Genomic DNA, 21,669 nt, shown 5'->3' with positions numbered 1-21,669 from the left:
CAATTTTTTTTAAAAAAGAACTCCCAAATTGTTCACAACAATCATACGCGATCACTTACCAATATTATCAGCCTTATACAGTGTCTCCATAGTTTGATTATTGAACTCTGTTTACTATCTAACCTCATCAATAAAGCGTAGGTTGAAAAGAGGCATTGAAAATTTCATAGTGAAAAAGAAAAGTTTGCCTATGTCCTCTAGAACTGCAGGTTTGAAATTTTATTTTGATAAATACATATATATTTATTTTATGAATCTACATTAATCACTCTTCCCCAGTCATATATTTGATTGTGTGCTGGTAAGTTCTTTTAACAGAAACTTACATTAGTTTTTAAAAACCAAACAAAATACGGCAGCATTTTTCACCACAACTGTTATTTGTGCATAATTCTAATAATTTTTTTTAATTCAATAAATTAGTAAATGTAATTCATGAAAAAAAGTGTGAAAAAATGTACTTTTTGACTTGATGGCGAATAGATTAAATGTTAATAATATATTATGAATTAAATAAAGTTCATCTTCTGTCATTATTGGAATAATTTTAATTGGAACAAGAAATTCCTTAGTTTTTATAACTTTTTTTTCAATTTTGAAAAAAAAAGTTCTTATTTAAATGAAAATTGTTCTGACAATTTTATTCAGAAGAGTTTCATATTAATGCTACTTTAAACAAAACAACGCTTATAGGACGAAAATCAAAAAAACATTATGTTTTCAAGAATTTTCATGTGTTTCCAGTACTGACAGACTTTACGAAAATGGCTTTATTAGTGACCAGGGGTGTCAAATTCATCTAGCAGGCAGTCCAGAAAATTCGCCTAATTTCCTTTGCACAATCTCTGAATTCTGAAGAGGAAATTAACTTCTTTTTTTTTTTCCAAGTCCAATGTGTGGATGATCGGTCCCCGAACACATGAAAGTCACTGGAGCGGTCGGATGAAGGCTTTTAGATATTTAAATTTCACATCTTGTAAACCATAGAACGTGGCAGAATGGTGTCGGAAGTTGCCATTCCCTTGTTAAGATACTTTCCAGATGTACACATTTGATGGAGGATCTATTATCGAGATTCTCATAAAACGTTATCGTACGTTTAATATCTCCCAAAATTATGCTTGCTGTATTCTTTGCACAAGTAGAAGAAAATATATAATAAAACTTACATACAATAGGAACTTACCCGTGGTCTATACAGCAAAACGGGAATCATAGCGGTGCATTGTTAACGAGGAAATACGGGGAATAATATAGGACAATTTGGAGCACACATTAGGACTACAGCGCCATTTCTTATTTTTATATCTCTTTTCACTTTTTAAGATTGTTTCGGAACGGCAACTATTGGCTGGAACCAGGGAAATATGCTAATGAACCTACCTTAGCCAGGTGTTCGTTCACTTTCTCATTAACTTCGCAGATACCTAAATAGTCCGCTGTAAAGAAATTATTTTGTGCTGTTAAAAGAATATATCTTAGCTGCACTGTTTGCAGTTCGAAAGTTAATTAATGTTCAAAGTTAAGGATTATGTTGACCGGTTAACCAAGGGTTATAGTTTGACACCCCTGTTTGAGATTATTTTTGTCCTTAGTTTTTTTTTGAGATGCTTTATTTTTTTAATTTTTTCAACTTTGGAATCCTCACAGTTCATTTTCTAAAGGTATTAATTTTTAATTATGTTTTACCTAAGACATAAGCTGAGGGCCCTTTCCTCCCCTTTCCAAAACACTAATTACAAGGTATCTACAATTTTTTTCTTTTTATTTTTTTTATTATCATTTTTCTAATTATTTTCCTGGACTCAAGGCCGGACTAATAAAAAAAACCAGGTAGTAATTTATTTTTTTCGCGTACTGTTGGACATATATTTGTCCCCTGTCTCATTTATGATTTTTTTTTCATTTTTTTTTTTAAAATCTATATCAATTTGGACAGGCGATTGAAATTGAATCACAGTGCAAAAGTTAGTTCCGACCAATCACAGCTGTGCTGTTGGACTTTCTTTTAAGTCCCCTGCCTGATTTAAGAGCAGGCGATTGCTTATTACTCTTTCACACCACAATTTTCAGTATTCTCCTTTCTTCTATTCTAATTTCCATTTTTAATTAAAAAAAAAAACAAAAAAAAACTGGATTTTTATTTTACGTACTTCTTCAGTAATATTTCTCAGTTTTACAAATGAAACAATTTTCGCTTAGCGAGTGTGGTGTGAGAAAGGTTTTTTAGACCAATCACAGCAGCTGTTGGACCATTAACTGGTCCCTTGTTATTATGACAGGCGATTGTGTCAAATAAAAAAAAAAGTATATATTTACAATTAATATTTTACGTGTTTACTTTACATATATAAATTTTTTTAGTTTTTTTTTTCTTTTACCGTTAAAAGTATTTTCTTTTACAAATTAATTATTTGATTGAAATCTTAAAATCTAAAACATTTGACCAATTGTCTAAATTGATTGCAGAGTGTCGAAAATGTTCCATTGAAAACACCCCCGGGGAAGTATGTGTGTGTGATTTAAAAAAGACAACGATTTTTGTAAGTACTCTTCAATTTAATTCACACCAGTGAAAACAAAAACACTATAAAAGACTTAATTAAAGTTGATTTTTGAGAAACAATAAAAATAATTTTCAAATAAAGCATGAAGTATAAATAAAAAAAAAAACAAAGAAAAACTTCAAATATGTTATTAACATCTTTTTTAAATTTTAAATTTAAATTTTTGTTTCGAAAGAACTTTTGCCTTTTGAAAAATGTATAATGTGTTCTAAAAACACATTATCACATAAGATTTTAAGGTTAACATAAAAATGTACATGTTTACTATTTCCCATAAGTGTATCGGTTATATTAAAAAGTTAATAAACTTTGTACATTTTGTAAAAAAAAAAAAAAAAAAATAGCTTTTTTCCTTTTTTATTCCTGGACGATGTATGCCTGGACTTGCCTGGAGTAAAATTTAAAAAAAAAAATAAAAAACCGGGAATGTTAAGTAAAACAACTTCTGACTTCTGGTTGATAAGATGAAAGTTATATTTTCGCTTAGAAGAGACCTTGTGAATACCAAAATACAATTTCACGTGCTTTCAAAACTCCCGGAAAATGATCCACGGAAAGTCACTCATGTTCTTCATTACTTGTGATGGAAAAGAACAAACAAATCATTACGACTGTGAGAAAACAAAACTTGACGTCAAGAAGTGGAAGAACAGTTTAATGCTTATTACTTATTATTATATCACTTATAAACTTAACTGTTATATGTACATATATCTTCACGATACGTCCCCAAAAGTGCTATTTTAAATCACAATATTTCATAATTAATTCGTACCAAGTTAGTCTATTACTTTGTACTTAAATATAGAATTATAGTAAAGAATTAATCATCGCTGCCTTCAAACGTCAGAAAGTCACCGTGATCATTATTACCCCAAACGCCAAACAGTGATAGGCTATCACCTCACCTAGTGCCTTCATATGTTATTAATATAATTATTTTTTTTTTTTGCATTTGCTTACTATGTAATCCTTAACAAAAACTTACAGTTTTAAAAGTTAAGTATAAGGGTTGATTAAACGCCAAAAGGTACACAAATCAGCAGTTCCCAACATTTCATTAATACTTCATTGATATAATTTAAGTAATTTTACTGCATTAACTTTTCCTTCACATTTTTTAGAATTTATTAGATGTCACAGACCCTTATGCTGGCCATTTTCGTCTACAAAATATTTACTCAAGTAGCACACCATTTAACTTAGATTGACTGTAATATCTATTTATCTATAATAATCAAACTATTAATCACAGGTGAAAAAGAAAACGTTATAAAAAATATAAAAAAAATAAGAGGCTAAAAAATTCATAAACTTTTTTTACATCAATAATTTTATGCATTTATTTTTATTTTTAAATAAAAATCATTGGTTTAAGTTCATTCTTCGATTAAAGTAATTGTTATTTTATGTTGTAGTCAAACGTTTGTAATAATAAGTAATAAATAATCTGGCTTTATCGCAAATAATATAGTTTTCTTCAATTACATTCTCAATCTAGGTGTTCTTCCCACAATGTTATATATATGTAATATAAAATAAAGAAAATAAAGATATGCATATTTTTAGGACAGCTAATTATTCCAGTATTTTACCATAAGTAAAATTAGGGGGACTAAATTAAATTACAATTGAGAAATGAGTAAATATTGTTGAATAATCTACTTGTTATTAAATGTATGTTATTTGTGCTCACGAATATTTCGGTAAGACGAATTTAAGACTGAAATATTGTTTTGAATCCTCCGTGATTGAAATTTAAAAAGTGGCCGACTCTAACTTTGTTTTTTTCTACTTTAACATGCATGTATATGTGACTACTCAGAATAATTCATCACTCATTTTATCATAATTATAATAAAAAAATATTATGAATGAACTGGCCAGCATAAGGGTCTGTGACATCTAATAAATTCTAAAAAATGTGAAGGAAAAGTTAATGCAGTAAAATTACTTAAATTATATCAATGAAGTATTAATGAAATGTTGGGAACTGCTGATTTGTGTACCTTTTGGCGTTTAATCAACCCTTATACTTAACTTTTAAAACTGTAAGTTTTTGTTAAGGAGATTTTTGTACCTTTTGGATAGATTTTCCTTTTTGTCTATTTGCAAAGTTACGTCTGCTTTACAGATTTTTTAAAATTTGGAATAAGCTATTCTATCATTATAACCTGATAAGGTGTTAAATCGGAACCGTAACTACCACTGGAGAGATCTTTTTAAAGAATGATTATAGTTACGGTCCCCAAACCATCCTCAATAACCATTTTTTTGAGAAAGCGTTTTGAATAAAATAGGAAGGTATTTGTACGTAAATAGCAAAATTAAACTGCGATTTCAGTACTTCCTTTTAAGAGGAGCAAGAAAAATAAACTGCGATTACAGTACTTCTCCCTAAAAGGCAAAGATTTTGAATCGAACGACAATTCATTGATGTAAATCGGTTCACTCATTGATAATTTTAACGATTGCAGTACTTCCTCTTAGTAGGTGTAAGAGCATGATGGCACTTCACAGCCACATAGAGGAGCTTTAATCACTTCTTCGTGCTAAATTTTATCAAAATCGGACTAAGCTTTGTAGAAATATTGGTAATAATAGTTTTAGAAAGGGCCTTATTTGGGTGGGGCGAACTCCCCTCCTTATGAGGCATAGCGTCGAGACTTTTAAAGTACAAATCTGTACAAAATTTCGATTCGAATGACACTTCATTCATGAAAATCGGTTCACGTGTCGATAATTTGAAACGATTGCTATACTTCCCCTTAACAAGTGTAAGAGCAGATCGTCGCTTTACTGTTAGGTAGGGGAGCCCTAACCCTATCATCCTACCAAATTTTATCAAAATCGGGCCAAGATTTACAGAGTAATTAGTAATAATAATTTTGGAGGGGGCCTTACATAAAGGGGGCTAACTCCTCTCCCATTCAATGTACAGGGCCGAGACCCCCAAAAGGCACATCTACATAAAATTCCGAATCGAATGACACCTCATTCATGAAAATCGGTTCACGCGTTTAGGCGCTACGTTGTTTACAAAAAAGGTAACAACAAGAACAACAAGAAGAAGAAGAAGAAGAAGAAGAAGAAGAAGAAGAAGAACAAGAACAAGAACAAGAACATTTTTGAAAAAGCCGTTTTTGCTCATTTTCGGCAACTTTTTTCTCGAAACCTATTAGATCTGGGTGGTTGCAAAAAAATTACAGTTATAAAGGAGGATTTGCCCTATATTATAAAGAAAATTTGGGAATTTTATCTTTTATAGAAAAATAGAAAAAAATTGTCAAAGTTGGGTGTTTTTCAACGTTACACTTTTTCGTGCAGTTTTTGATGGTCAACCCTTATACAACTGTCCTACCGGACAGTTTTAATAATGGTACCAAAGAGAACAAAGCTTTCTAAGGGCCGATCCTGGTGCACGGCCGTGTCCTTAGATTTTCACTTCCTAAGAGCTTCAAAAGATACATGGATTTCCAAAACGGGTCCATAATCAAATATATTGTCTGTACAATTAGCGTATTTATAGCTGCTGGTTATTACTACAATTTAACTTTCTTAATTCCCAACAACTTTTCGAAGTTTACTTTAAGACGAACAATACTTATATAAACAGGGTGGTTCATTTTAAGACGGCTCAAATGCATTTCATGCTTAAACGGTTGTTCTGAGCGAAAAATGGTAGAGGAAAAATTTGTTGTCCGTCACCTCTAGTTTCAGAATATGTGACTTGATTTTAGATTCCTGCCCGTATACGAGGTTTCCAATTTTTTTGGTAATTAAACACAACTCCTCCAAAATTGCCAAATAGTTATTAAACTTTCTTGTTTGTAACAGATGTAAAATTATTTTTTAGCCATTTTGAGTATGTTTGAGAACATCTAAAGCTCTTAACATTTGATTTTTCTTAGAAAAATCACTCGGAAAACTACTTATTTCCCGATATTAAGAAAAATACTAGCTTTACGGCCTTGGCAATATTTTTAGTAGAAAGGGGATGAAAAAATACATAAAAATGACCTATCGCGTGCTCTTCTTTCTCTTTGATAACAAGTTAAAAATATTGAAATATGATTAAAAATACCAGATTTTGAAATGGCCTAGCACCTTTAATTTTGAAAATATCGAATTGCGGTTTCCGGTTTCTTTCATTACTTTTTATACTCTTTAAAACTGTGTATGTGAAAATGGGGGCAGGAATCTAAAATCAAGTCACATATTCTGAAACTAGAGGTGACAGGCAACAAATTTTTCCTCTACCATTTTTTGCTCAAAACAACCGTTTAAGCATGAAATGCATTTGAGCCGTCTTAAAACAAACACCCTGTATATACTGCTTATTTTTAAGAAAGCATTGTATATATTCTGTGGCTTGGTGCAAGAAGTGCCAATGTCAAAAAAAGGATTACGAATGTACGTCCTCTTTGGTTTACCTGGAGAGGGGGAAATATTGATGCTAAATTTTGACATTGGCACTAGAAAGTTTTAGTAACTCAGTTACTACTTTGAAATTGACTTCGGCACTCCTTGCAAGAAAAATTTTGATGGTTAATATATCAAAACAGATTTTTTAATCATTTTTACCAAAATTTGACATTGGCACTTCTTGCACCAAGCATATCCTATTTTATATATTATACGTTGTCTTAATACAAAGATTTAGTCATGTTCATCATCAGACAGCTTGCATTTATGAATTATAAAAGCAGAAGAGAAAATTGATCCTATAAAATTGTAATCGTCAGTCTTCATTAACATATAGGGCCTCATAATTGGCCCCTGTTTTCTTGGAGATAAAAACTATAATTCTTAAAAATGAGCTGTAACTAATTAAAATTAGTGATAACCAACCTCTTCATTGTTTACTTATCACTTCTTGATTGTTCCATGGTTGTGTCTCTGTTGATCCAAATATTAAAAACGTTATGTTCCCAATTGTAAACACTAACGCAGATATCAGAAATACTAGTTGCCATTGGGATACATCACTCTGGAAAAATTATTATCAAATACGATACAATAATTGCAAAATAGTAAAATAGAAAAAAACTAACATAGTTTACCTCATCAGTAACAATTACGCCCACTATAAATGGTCCACAAATGGAAGTTATATTCGACATTCCATTAGTGATACCCATCAGCGTGCCTGCAAAATTAGGTGATAAATCCAGATGATTGGTTAGATAACCGTTGTAAACACCAGCAGTCAGACCGACAGAGATGGTAAGTAGTATTGTGGCTAAAGTTTCATCAGCTTTTGTATAGGCTAACAAAAACAATGCTATTGCTCCTCCAAATTGGGCTAAAAATAAAAACAAATCCACAAATAGAATAATTTCATTTTAGTATGGATTTCCCGTACCTTTGTCTTCACCTGCTTTGACAAAGGTATCAGTAAACAAAACATAAATCCAGAAAAAAGAAATTTCTATTGGGCTAGTCATAAATAATATTACCAACGATTGGGCGTTAGAATAAGAGAAGAGCTGAAAGCTAGATTTGTCTAAGGTAGAATCTCTTCCGAAATACAGCTTCGCAGACATTTGTAGCGTGAACCAGCACTGGCAAACTATGTATCCACAAAAATACGTGACTACCTCCGTCAAACTCGTATGTGTTGAACGATCAGCTCCAAGAGATTGAATTGGGATCCGGGGTTTATGTGGCCAATCCAAATTCGACTTATCGGTAAGGTCGTTCGGTAAAGTTATTCACTAAATATAAAGTACTTTGTTGTTGCTGTGGTTATAAGACGAGTGTAATATTGCCCGGCAGTTTGTTTTAATTATTTATTACATGTATAGATTTAATTTGTATTGTATCTTACCTATACTGTTCCACATTTTTCTTGATATATTCAAAGATAGCAGTCGTTTTTTATTTATCAGATCGCCAACAAAAGCGAAAACCATAGTGGCCAACCACATTGTCAGATATGGCAGAGCTGACAAAAAGCCGTTCTAAATCGTAAATGATTAAACATCAGCAAATAAAAATCTACATCAAATGATTTTATAAGAAGCAATTAAAATCTAAAATATACCTACAGCTTCTATATCTGAATTGAATACTCCTTGTATATAAGTGGGTATGAAAGTTAATAAAGTCCAAAAACCCCAATTGTGAGCGAGATGATCAATTAGTAAAGCCCACATTGGTATTGATGTGCATATATTTTTCCAAGGAATTTTCATTTTCTGCAAAAAATTTTATATTTCTAAAAAAACTAGATAAAAGTTAGACATTAATTAGACAAATTTTCAATGGTTGAAAGATGAGAAGTGAAATTGAATCGACATGAATAGCGTGCATATGAGTCGATATGATGATCACAAAAGACGACCAGAGATATGGGCGAACCCTGAGAGGAAGGAATATCGGTGAAAACTGTGGAAGCAGTACTTGACAGTATTTTGACTGCAGATAAAAAAGGAAACGAAAACAATGATGGTTACCTTACTGTTTGCGGAACTAGCAACGAAATTACTTTCAATATACTCCTTTTCCTTTTCTGAAATTGTTTTATGTACTGCTGGTGAATCTGCCCCAAAAAATAAACATATAATACCCCAGGCAACACCAAAAGCTCCTGAAATTTAATAACATTTCTTAGTGAAAATACAATTAATAGAAAAATTGAAATCAGTTTAGAGTATATTTTACCTGATACATAATAAATGGAGGGCCATCCGCCAGCACTAGTGGCCAAAAATCCTCCGCTTAGTAACATTACAATTGTACCAAACTGTGTCCCTGTACACGGTATAATGTTAAATTTTCATCTTCAGTATACATCTTCGGATGTTTAGACTACTACAGGATACACCTGATTATTAACATAATAATTATTTTGAAAATTAAGAGCCTATTTTTTAAATTATTTTTCAGGCAGATTTATTAACATTAATAGTTAAATTTTGTATAATACAAAATGTGTATTTAGTTTGTAAACAACTAGAACTCTTAAAGTTACCTCCAAACGCAAATGAGAACAATCTACTCCTTTCTTGTGGTATTGCCCATTTTGACATGTGGGTATTTATACAAGGGTAAAGAAAGCCCTAAAACAATAAAGAGTGCTTAAATATAATACTTATGAGATTTTCTGATATTAAATAATACATTCTACTTCTGTGGACGATAAAGGAATTAGATTCTCTTAGACTCAATGGGACATGCCCACTCCGATTCCACCTTCAAATAGGCCCAATTCTATCAAAAGATTGATGTGCAAAAACACCTCCAAATAGCATCTCCCCCAAAACCCTTCCAATCTATGTCGATGGGTTCAACTTTGATGAATTCTTTGTCATTATCAGAGAATGAATAACAAATATCATTGCGAATTTGTCTAGAGAAATACATACAGCTGATTTGTAGAACGTCACAAAATGTTGAAATTAGGAAAACCTAATAGGGCAAATTCTTATGTCAGAGGTAACTGTCTTATTAGCCACTTTATCGCATACAAAAAGTGCATGAGCTTCTAGGTAATTAAGAGTGACTAAGTCCTCAACTGAGAAAGGAGAAATATATATATGTAGTCCTTATCTAGTTGAAAACAACATTTCATTAAGAGGAATCCTAAACACTTTAACTGCCGCTTAAGATACAGGGATTAAACAACAGAAATTTGAAGAACGATTATATACATTCATGGTACATTGTTAGTGACCATTTATGGTCCCCAGTACATCCGGACCTCGAAGAACCCTCGGATATTCTCATCGATAATTAAATAAATATTAATTTTATACGAACTAATGTCGTTGCTAATGAACAAAGAAACAACTTTTTGTTAAGCATTAAAATCACTATAAACAAACCTGCCCGAGTCCTTGTAATACTCTGCACACACAAACGGATATAAATCCTCCATATATCGCCGCTACTGGAACCAATAATGTAATCAATCCACAAAAAAGCAAAGCAACGCCAAGCAATTTGCATGGACCATATTTTCCTGCCAATATACCAGCTGGAATTTGTGTCATCATATACCCCCCAAAAAATGCGCCCGATACAGTTCCTTTTTCTGAAGATGTCCAATTCAGAACCTATAACAAATAAACAAATACTTGTAACTTTCGTATTCGGATACAGTAAAGAAAAGAATAATTTTGTGAAATTTCTGTAAATAAAATTATAATTATTTTAAAAAACTGGAGTAACAAGAGTGTACCCCTCCTTATACCTTGTGTCAAAGAAGAAGGGAACAGCACTGATCCCTGTGTGACAATGTGAAAGGTTTGTATAGCTAACAAGGGGAGGGCTCATGATTACATCTCCAATTTTCGTCAAATGTTTACTAGGTACACTAGTTCGTAAATACATATTCGGCCATTCGTCTGGGTGGGCCTCAGGGGCCCAATACAAAATGGGGGGAAAAAATGCCCCCGGAATGCCAGAATAAAGTATGAGACGATAAGGCTTATATCAACATGGTTTTTCATGAATTATAGTAAACATTTGCTCCATGTACTATTTACAACCAGATCACTGTTAACTAGTTTACAAAGATTTATGCTGCATTAATTATTCGTCTACAACAGTAAAGTCAGCGTACATAATATATAAAAGCCGAACTACATATGTAAAATAAAAAACTCAAGAGACAATTTTGAACAGCATCAAGAGACAAAGGCATTATTATTCTAACTTGTAAAGTTATATTTATTATAGTCCGTTATATTCATTAAGACTATAGTCCGTTAGCGTATTGAGTAATTTATTGGATTTAGCCTAGACGAGGAAGGTTTCAATTTTTTAATACATATGTATGTACATACATATGTCCAATTATTTCAGCTGTTAGACGATACTATTTAAACGAATGGAAAGAAGTTGATATTAAAACAATATCTCCTCCTAGGAGCTTCTTACAGCTCACTGTCCGGTGATGGACAGTGTTGTCTGTAACGAGAGAACACTGTCCGGAGGCCGGCAGTGCACTGGAAAAAGCTCCGGGCGCTAATGACCTCAGCTGTTGATGCGCCAAAAAAAAAAAAAAAAATATCAGAAAAGAAAATTTAGGTAAATTAAGTGATAATAAATTCTCCAACAATCAGATCTTCTAACTTACATTTACTTATTTACGTCCAATAATGTTCCATATTGTATATTCAATTTAAGGAAAATTGTTAGCAGTTTTTTAAAAAAAAAATAAACTATAAGCTCGCCAACCGGTATATTCCACTTCATACGATCACAATACTATCTCTAAGAATGGAAAGAGATAATGAAAAAGATAAAAATGGTAGTTTTTGTACATAAAAACAAAGACATTTCTAATTAGAACATAACTTCTAGTTTTGTCGCGAATCATAACAGTTTTTAATCTAATCTAAACTTGTAGTCTCTTTTTTGATAAAATTTCAAATATAAAGCACTTGATAGTTGAAAAAACGCAAAGATAACCTATTAATACTTATTTGTTACATTATTTCATACATACATACTATGTACATACATTCACAAAGAAAAAAAGAAACTTACTGGATAATTTGGGTTTACATCTTTGTTGGTCATAGCAACCATACCTACAGATAAGTTCACTCTTAAGGCATAACCGATAATTAGCCCAAAAAACATCAGCATCACTTGACGATGTCGGCATCCTATTAAACCTGCAAAAGTTTTTTTAAATTTATTTTATTCAAGTGCTTAGAATGCTGGTAGATTTTTAATTAGAAGAAATGGCTATAAAGCAATAAGTCAATTATAAGCAATTGAGATTCAGAGTTTCCTAGATTGTCTGTGTTTACTGATCGAATATTACAGACTAGAACAGATCCCATTAAAATGAAAAATGTTCTCGAAAAACCAAGGTTTTTTGACTTTGAATTTAAACCTTTTTACGAGCACCTGGGTTGTACTTTTTTTTTTATTAATACATTGAAAACTATGACGTTGACCAGAAAGTAGTGTTATCATTAGATATTACTTAGTGGAAACCATTTACTGGCTAAAATAACGAGGCTAGCCGAAAGAATGTTACTATTGTTTGAATTAATACTAGCATTGTAACCTAATTTTAAACATTTACAAATAAAGCAATGATGCCAACGATTGGAAACTATTTCTTATAATCTCGTCCAGAGAAGAGAAAAACTTGTTAATCAATTTTTGGGATGTAAATATTGGGTATTTTCATTAACTGGAATACCCTCAGAGACGCCAAGAAACCTGAAGTACTATTACTTCATAAATACTACTTTTTCCTGTGAGATTCCAATAGGTTTTCAAAATATATATATATTTTATATATTTATTAAATTTTTACGTATTTTTTTTAATAAAAAAAATGTTAAGTGCTTTTAGCATAGTACATAAAACGATAACTGTACTTTATTTAAAACACAAGTGTTGGAAAGTTTATTTTCCTTCCATAAATTTAGTGTAATAATTGTAGAAAAAGTATATTTAGACCATTTTTATCCAATTAAATGAATTCACACTTTGCAATTTATTATGGCAATAGTTGCAGCTTTTGTAGAACACATTGTTATTACGCGAAAGTTCACTAAGAAAGTTGTGATAGTTTATCATACATAAAAACCTTTCATAAACCCTTCATTAATTAACCAAGAGAATTTTGCATCTATAAGTTATACTATTAGTTATCGCTTACAAAATATTTAATATGAGGGACGAGAATTTTATATATTAGAAAGTAATATTATTATATAAGTTGCTTAGAATAACTCAGTCCAAATATTAAGAAAAATATGTACACTTATTTTCCAAGACGTATCTATTTAGCAAGGCCTTATTGTATTATTTTAATCCTATAGAGGGTACGAATAAATAAATAAAATAGTTGTTTTATCATTAATAAAAGTGTTATCTCAATGGCTACTACACGTTACTAAGTTGGATTAAATAAGCTAAACGAAAATGTGAATGAATAGTTTGGATTAAGAATATTAGGATTGGATCATATCTATCCAGTGACAATATCCTTTTTTTTCCACTTTAGGTTTAGTAAAATATGATAAGCTGTTTTTCACAAAATTAAAAAACAAAAAACAAGACATCAAAACAAGAACCGCAGTACCACTTTGCCGAATTTCAGAATCAAAGTATTAAGGTAATAGATAAAGTGCACCTTAAGATAAGTAAAACACAGCAGTAAGTCCCCCATACTATCGTAAAGCGGCTGTGAACAGAGATAATTAGATAATGGTGAGAGTCCCATGAGAAAGATCTTTAATAAACTTAAAATTTACCTAAGAACAATCTCTGGTATTGCGAATCTATGATAATTCCAAGTTTTATGAGAATCGTTGAGCCTATTGGCCAGAAAATTTCGATGCTTCTGAACGTATGACTTCGTAAAAACTTTCATTAAAGAAATATTAAGTTTTAGCTTCCAGTTTTTAAAATATATCATTCATAAACATTCACATAGAGATCGTGCGAAAATTGTATTTGCCCAGAGAACTGCAATTTTGGTGAACGTGATCACAACTTTGTTAGAAACTGAAACTAACAATTTCTGATAATTAGAAAGCTATGAAAATTCTGTAGCAGATAAGTAATAATTTGAGGAAATTTTTGTCTAAAAGTTAAAGAGTTTAAATTGATTCGACGCATCAGAAATCATTAGATCATTTAATAAGCGATCACAAATGTTATTTACATTATGCTAAACAAAACAATAAGCTATCTTAAATTGCACTGAACAAAATAGTAAGCAATCTAAAATTACGTTAAACAAAATAGTTAATTTATTTAATAAAACCAAATTTTAGAGTGATAATTCTTTTTACTTAAAGTTTTTTTTTTTTTATAAATTTTTAAATAAGAATATGATTATGAAAATAATGGCTTACTTGTTGGATTAGTAGTCCCCATAATGAAGGTATGCCAGGCGACTCCACTCACGAATGTCGAATTTGCTCCCTTTTAAACGTTATTTAACTCCCCACTATTTAAAAGAAAAAACAATATAAAAATAATCAATATATTCACAGACCTTTAAGGAATATCATTAACAACATATCTTCTTAATATATAATATCTTATATATCTTCTTATATATGATATATATCTTCTTAATATATCTTATCTTATATACATACCTTCTCAATTGAGAATCGAAGATAATTGATTATTCAAATTGGCATTGATCTGAAACGTTATATTGACATAGAGTTGCATACATACTGCTAAACAGAAGAAAAAAATCTGTTGAGGACACTCACACGACATTCTCTTATCTACTATTCTCAAAGTTCTAACTCATTAATATTCTCTAAACTCGGAATCTGTTGAGAACACTCAACGATATTCTCTTATCTACTATTCTCATGGTTCTAACTCATTAATATTCTCTAAACTCGGAATCTGTTGAGAACACTCATACGATATTCTCTTATCTACTATTCTCAAGGTTCTAACTCATTAATTTTCTCCAAACTCGGAATCTGGTGAGAACACTCACACGATATTCTCTTATCTACTATTCTCAAGGGTCTAACCCATTAATTTTCTCCAAACTCGGAATCTGGTGAGAACACTCACACGACATTCTCTTATCTACTATTCTCAAGGTTCTAACTCATCCAAAATAGCCTTGTAAGAAAGGAAATAGAAATTTCTTTTCTTTTTTGTCGAAAGTCGGCCATTTTTTTTATCAAGAAACACGTAATAACACGGAAATATTATTAACCTTACCTTCGCCCTTCCAAAAAGTTATATATATATAATATATTTTTTTTTAAAGCCTCAAATTTATCATTAAATACTAATGTATTTGTTTCTCGACCTTGCAAGCTCAAATTATAAGCTAATGGATTTGTAGAATCAATGTTAATAAGCGAACTTCAGTTTTTAAACGGTAAACCTCGTGCCCTTCTAATGGATTGATTTTCCACATTTGAGAGGGAAGCCACCGTGCTTCATCCGAAAGTGCTTTTACACAAGAGATACTTGCAAATTTTTTCAAATAAATGTAGATCTACATATATGCAATTAGTAAACTATGGTTAAAATACAAAAATATAAATGGTAAGATCCGTTTTCCAGAAAAAGCGAAAAAAAATCATATAATAACAACAATAATAATAATAAATTTTTCATAATCCTTTACTCAAAGATGTCATGCTTTTGTTTGAAATTCTTGCTATTAAAATTGATTTTAAATTGAGTTCTAGGAAGCTACATAGGAACCTCTTTCAAAAGCACCGATCTGATTATAGTTTTTGAAGCCGCTGTTAACATTTAGTAAAAATTAAAGTTTGAAGCAAATATATACGTTAGAACGTTGAGGAGAAGTGAAGTAGAAGGAAATTGTGATAGTATTCACAACACTAGAATTGTTTTCTCCGTAAAATCATATCCATAGTTACAAAAATTGCTTAAATCGAAGTTTTTTGTTTTTTTAATATATATTTTCAAGGACTTAAAAAATCAATATGGGACAATCGTCAAGAAAACACTGTAAAGTCATAAAAAGAGATATCGCTATTCTGGTAAGCAATGCTTTCTCTTTTAAAAATGCCTAGATTAATATATTATTTCATTTTATACTTCCAAATATATGACTTTAACTTTCTAGAAAATCAAATGCCTAAGCGATGCTATACAAATATTTCTACATAAAGGAGAATGTATTATAAGAGATGAAAAAGAAATTACGAAGAAACTATTAGAAAGTGGACAAAGGGAGTAAGATTTTTCTGATGTAAGACAAAGTACAATTAAAAAAAGAATATAAAATTGGAATGAAGCTTAAATTAAAGATGCTCCCTTTTTAGAGCATTCTAAAGAGAGTTTTTAGAAGCTATCCGGTAGCTACTGGTATCTAATATTTGTAGGCTCAAATATAATTATGCTCTTATTATTCAATAAAAAGTGGAATATATGTGTAGGGCAATGATTATTAAAACAGATATTTGATATAAGTAAATCACACTTATTCTTTAGATGTTTTTAAAAAAACGAAATTTCTGGAGATAATAAAGAGCTTTACAATCTTAATGGTGCGCAGTCACATTAAAGACACTAATTTCGGATAATGTGCTTCAACCAAAACCTTTTTAAATCTTGCTTGTTCCAAAAGCGATTTTCTCTACGTTTCGTCCGAACTAGGTCATTGAAGAGTTTCATCTAAAAAGAAAGATCACAAGTACATAAAATATACATTGTCTTCAACATTTATTAAAAATCACTGAATTTTAAGATATTACTATGCTTTAACAAAAATCGAATTGGGAATAAAACTCTTAAAATAACAAAAAAACATTTACAACAATTTTTTTATTTTCTCTTATTCTTAGCTGGAGTAGATATTACGATCAATTAGACTTAGATTTTAGGTTTTCACCACTAAAATCAAAATCTTTACATATTTTTTTAGTTCTTTTTTCTTTTACCGTTAAAAGTATTTTCTTTTACAAATTAATTATTTGATTGAAATCTTAAAATCTAAAACATTTGACCAATTGTCTAAATTGATTGCAGAGAGTCGAAAATGTTCCATTGAAAACACCCTCGGGGAAGTATGTGTGTGTGATTTAAAAAAGACAACGATTTTTGTAAGTATTGTTCAATTTAATTCACACCAGTGAAAACAAAAACACTATAAAAGACTTAATTAAAGTTGATTTTTGAGAAACAATAAAAATAATTTTCAAATAAAGCATGAAGTATAAATTTAAAAAAAAAAAAAAAAAAAAAAGAAAGAAAAACTTCAAATAAATATGTTATTTACATCTTTTTTAAATTTTAAATTTGGTTTCGAAAGAACTTTTGCCTTTTGAAAAATGTATAATGTGTTCTAAAAACACATTTTCACATAAGATTTTAAGGTTAACATAAAAATGTACATGTTTACTATATCCCATAAGTGTATCGGTTATATTAAAAAGTTAATAAACTTTGTACATTTTGTAAAAAAAAAAAAAAAAAAAATAGCTTTTTTCCTTTTTTATTCCTGGACGATGTATGCCTGGACTTGCCTGGAGTAAAATTTAAAAAAAAAAATAAAAAACCGGGAATGTTAAGTAAAACAACTTCTGACTTCTGGTTGATAAGATGAAAGTTATATTTTCGCTTAGAAGAGAACTTGTGAATACCAAAATACAATTTCACGTGCTTTCAAAACTCCCGGAAAATGATCCACGGAAAGTCACTCATGTTCTTCATTACTTGTGATGGAAAAGAACAAACAACATCCTTACGACTCTGTGAGAAAACAAAACTTGACCAGTCAAGAAGTGGAAGAACAGTTTAATGCTTATTACTTATTATTATATCACTTATAAACTTAACTGTTATATGTACATATTTTATATCTTCACGATACGTCCCCAAAAGTGCTATTTTAAATCACAATATTTCATAATTAATTCGTACCAAGTTAGTCTATTACTTTGTACTTAAATATAGAATTATAGTAAAGAATTAATCATCGCTGCCTTCAAACGTCAGAAAGTCACCGTGATCATTATTACCCCAAACGCCAAACAGTGAACGCTTCACCTAGTGCCTTCACATGTTATTAATATAATTATATTTTTTTTTTTGCATTTGCTTACTGTGTAATAATGGTACCAACGAGAACAAAGCTTTCTAAGGGCCGATCCTGGTGCACGGCCGTGTCCTTAGATTTTCACTTCCTAAGAGCTTCAAAAGATGCATGGATTTCCAAAACGGGTCCTAATTAAATATATTGTCTGTACAATTAGCGTATTTATAGCTGCTGGTTATTACTACAATTTAGCTTTCTTAATTCCCAACAACTTTTCGAAGTTTACTTTAAGACGAACAATAATTTATAATGTATACTGCTTATTTTTAAGAAATTATTATATATATCTTATTTTATATATTATACGTTGTCTTAATACAAAGATTTAGTCATGTTCATCATCAGACAGCTTGCATTTATGAATTATAAAAGCAGAAGAGAAAATTGATCCTATAAAATTGTAATCGTCAGTCTTCATTAACATATAGGGCTTTATATTTGGCCCCTTTTTTCTTAAACTTAATTCTTAAAAATGAGCTATAACTAATTAAAATTAGTGATGACCAACCTCTTCATTGTTTACTTATTACTTCTTGATTGTTCCATGGTTGTGTCTCTGCTGATCCAAATATTAAAAACGTTGTGTTCCCAATTGTAAACACTAACGCAGATATCAGAAATACTAGTTGCCATTGGGATACATCACTCTGGAAAAATTATTATCAAATATGATACAATAATTGCGAAATAGAAAAATAGAAAAAAACTAACAAAGATTACCTCATCAGTAACAATTACGCCCACTATAAATGGTCCACAAATAGAAGTTATATTCGATATTCCATTAGTAATACCCATCAGTGTGCCTGCAAAATTAGGTGATAAATCCAGATGATTGGTTAGAAAACCGTTGTAAACACCAGCAGTCAGACCGACAGAGATGGTAAGTAGTATTGTGGCTAAAGTTTCATCAGCTTTTGTATAGGCTAACAAAAACAATGCTATTGCTCCTCCAAATTGGGCTAAAAATAAAAACAAATCCACAAATAGAATAATTTCATTTTAGTATGGATTTCCCGTACCTTTGTCTTCACCTGCTTTGACAAAGGTATCAGTAAACAAAACATAAATCCAGAAAAAAGAAATTTCTATTGGGCTAGTCATAAATAATATTACCAAAGATTGGGCGTTAGAATAAGTGAAGAGCTGAAAGCTAGATTTGTCTAAGGTAGGTTCTCTTCCGAAACACAGCTTCGCTGATATTTGTAGCGTGAACCACCACATGTATCCACAAAAATAAGGGGACTACCTCCGTCAAACTCGTATGTGTTGAACGATCAGCTCCAAGAGATTAAATTGGGAACCGGGGTTTATGTGGCCAATCCAAATTCGACTTATCGGTAAGGTCGTTCGGTAGAGTTATTCACTAATTATAATGTACTTTGTTGTTGCTGTGGTTATAATAAGATGAGTGTAATTATTATTTGTTTAAGTTTAGAGCACTGAGAGAGGTCTATTCAAATAAAAATCGAAGAAAGTTTGTCGAATATGTCAAATTTAGTTAATTGAGCAATAATTTAGTCTACTTAACCCACTTTCTCGGAAGCAGGATATACCTATATTTTTTGTCTTTTCAAGAAGGTGATTTCAAATTGTGGTAAAACGAGGATGATCGGTTGTAAAGAAACAAAGGTTATTTGACAATGTTTCGAAAGAGTTTCCTGTGTTTTTTCAAGGATTTGTTCTTTAAAAAAATTAATATTGATGGGATTTTACAGAATTTTTTAGATCCTTTAACAAGTCATTGCTAAGTCGAACTTATTTACATTTTATGGTAAGCAAATTAAATTTTACAATGAATCAATTTTAATAGATAAGTTCCATCAGTCTTTCCTTAATACAATAAATTTTATTACGATTTTAAAAGAAGATATTATGGATTATTATTTTTTTTTTAAAAATTATCTTTTAATTGACATAAGAAGAAATATTTTTTAATATCGCCCGGCAGTTTGTTTTAATTATTTATTACATGTATAGATTTAATTTGTATTGTATCTTACCTATACTGTTCCACATTTTTCTTGATATATTCAAAGATAGCAGCCGTTTTTTATTTATCAGATCGCCAACAAAAGCGAAAACCATAGAGGCTAACCACATTGTCAGATATGGCAGAGCTGACAAAAAGCCGTTCTAAATCGTAAATGATTAAACATCAGCAAATAAAAATCTACTTCAAATGATTTAATAAGAAGTAATTGAAATCTAAAATATACCAACAGCTTCTATATGTGAATTGAATACTCCTTGTATATAAGTGGGTATGAAAGTTAATAAAGTCCAAAAACCCCAATTGTAAGCGAGATGATCAATTAGTAAAGCCCACATTGGTATTGATGTGCATATATTTTTCCAAGGAATTTTCATTTTCTGCAATAAATTTTATATTTCTAAAATAACTAGATACAAAATTTCAATGGTTGAAGTATGAGTGAGTGAAATTTAATCGACATGAATAGTGTGAATATGAGTCGATATGATGATCACAAAAGACGACCAGAGATATGGGCGAATCCTGAGAGGAAGGGATATCGGTGAAAACTGTGGTAGGAGTAGTTTTGACTACAGATAAAAAAGGAAACGAAAACAATGATGGTTACCTTACTGTCTGCGGAACTAGCAACCAAATTACTTTCAATATACTCCTTTTCCTTTTGTGAAATTGTTTTATGTACTGCTGGTGAATCTGCCCCAAAAAATAAACATATAATACCCCAGGCAACACCAAAAGCTCCTGAAATTAACATTTCCTAGTGAAAATACAATTAATCAATAGAAAAATTGAAATGATTTTAGAGTATATTTTACCGGATACATAATAAATGGAGGGCCATCCGCCAGCACTAGTGGCCAAAAATCCTCCGCTTAGCAACATTACAATTGTACCAAACTGTGTCCCTGTACAGGTATAAGGTTAAATTTTCATCTTCAGTATACATCTTCGGATGTTTAGACTACTACAGGATACACCTGATTATTAACATAATAATTATTTTGAAAAATAAGAGCTTATTTTTTAAATTATTTTTCATGCACATTTATTATTATTGATAGTTAAATTTTGTATAATACAAAATCTTTATTTAGCTTATAAAAAACTAGAACTCTCAGAGTTACCTCCTAACGCAAATGAGAACAATCTACTCCTTTCTTGTGGTATTGCCCATTTTGACATGTGGGTATTTATACAAGGTAAAAGAAAGCCCTAAAACAATAAAGAGTGCTTAAATAATATTTATGAGATTTTCAGATATTAAATAATACATTCTACTTCTGTGGACGATAAAGGAATTAGATTCTCTTAGACTCAATGGGACATGCCCACTCCGATTTCATCTTCAAATAGGCCCAATTCTATTAAAAGATTGATGTGCCAAAACACCTCCAAATAGCATCTCCCCCAAAACCCTTCCAATCTATGCCCATGGGTGCAAAGTTGATGAATTCTTTGACATTATCAGAGAATGAATAACCAATATCGTTGCGAATTTGTCTAGAGAAATACATACAGCTGATTTGTAGAACGTCACAAAATGAAGAAATTAGGAAAACCTAATAGGG

At 30.8% G+C, this 21,669-nt stretch overlaps 3 protein-coding genes across 6 annotated transcripts in view; 1 reads left to right on the top strand and 2 right to left on the bottom strand.

The window, feature by feature from the left end:
• The window catches only part of LOC141453447 (uncharacterized), a 12,309-nt gene extending 9,636 nt beyond the window's left edge, over positions 1-2,673 (top strand). For 2 of the 3 annotated variants that reach the window (XM_074126716.1, XM_074126718.1), the window contains one exon: positions 2,470-2,498. Coding sequence is in view for 1 of the 3 variants with exons in the window: in XM_074126719.1 (XP_073982820.1) it covers positions 2,470-2,576 (107 nt within the window). In the remaining 2 variants the exon portion in view is untranslated. Of the gene's footprint in view, positions 1-2,469 lie in introns of all 3 variants that reach the window. The other variant, XM_074126719.1, reaches the window with a different exon arrangement.
• LOC141453446 (putative inorganic phosphate cotransporter) lies at positions 1,888-18,702 on the bottom strand. 2 transcript variants are annotated; one of them, XM_074126713.1, is made up of 12 exons: positions 18,614-18,702; positions 14,654-14,702; positions 14,405-14,499; positions 12,066-12,196; positions 10,397-10,627; positions 9,544-9,631; positions 9,234-9,323; positions 9,026-9,159; positions 8,618-8,767; positions 8,398-8,530; positions 7,631-7,872; positions 1,888-7,557 (listed from the first exon to the last, which is right to left on the bottom strand). In XM_074126713.1, the coding sequence occupies exons 3-12, from the start codon at positions 14,424-14,426 to the stop codon at positions 7,423-7,425; spliced, it is 1,356 nt and encodes a 451-aa protein (XP_073982814.1). In that variant the 5' UTR covers positions 14,427-14,499; positions 14,654-14,702; positions 18,614-18,702; the 3' UTR covers positions 1,888-7,422. The 2 variants fall into 2 exon arrangements, with proteins under 2 accessions (XP_073982814.1, XP_073982813.1); XM_074126712.1 differs by lacking the exon at positions 18,614-18,702 and adding an exon at positions 16,546-16,679.
• LOC141453445 (putative inorganic phosphate cotransporter) overlaps positions 18,085-21,669 on the bottom strand; it is a 13,836-nt gene continuing 10,251 nt past the window's right edge. Inside the window, exons 10-16 of the mRNA XM_074126711.1 lie at positions 21,226-21,313; positions 20,917-21,006; positions 20,709-20,842; positions 20,329-20,478; positions 20,109-20,241; positions 18,826-19,067; positions 18,085-18,752 (exon numbers count right to left, since the gene is read on the bottom strand). Coding sequence (XP_073982812.1) covers positions 18,618-18,752; positions 18,826-19,067; positions 20,109-20,241; positions 20,329-20,478; positions 20,709-20,842; positions 20,917-21,006; positions 21,226-21,313 — 972 coding nt within the window. The 3' untranslated portion in view covers positions 18,085-18,617. The remainder of the gene's footprint in view (positions 18,753-18,825; positions 19,068-20,108; positions 20,242-20,328; positions 20,479-20,708; positions 20,843-20,916; positions 21,007-21,225; positions 21,314-21,669) is intronic.

This window comes from Rhodnius prolixus, unplaced genomic scaffold (assembly GCF_049639745.1).
Source record: "Rhodnius prolixus isolate KJV_2025 unplaced genomic scaffold, Rpr scaffold_3, whole genome shotgun sequence".
NCBI lineage: Eukaryota > Metazoa > Arthropoda > Insecta > Hemiptera > Reduviidae > Rhodnius > Rhodnius prolixus.
The sequence above is the reverse complement of the archived record's forward strand: the minus strand, read 5'-3'. Positions and strand labels throughout refer to the sequence as shown.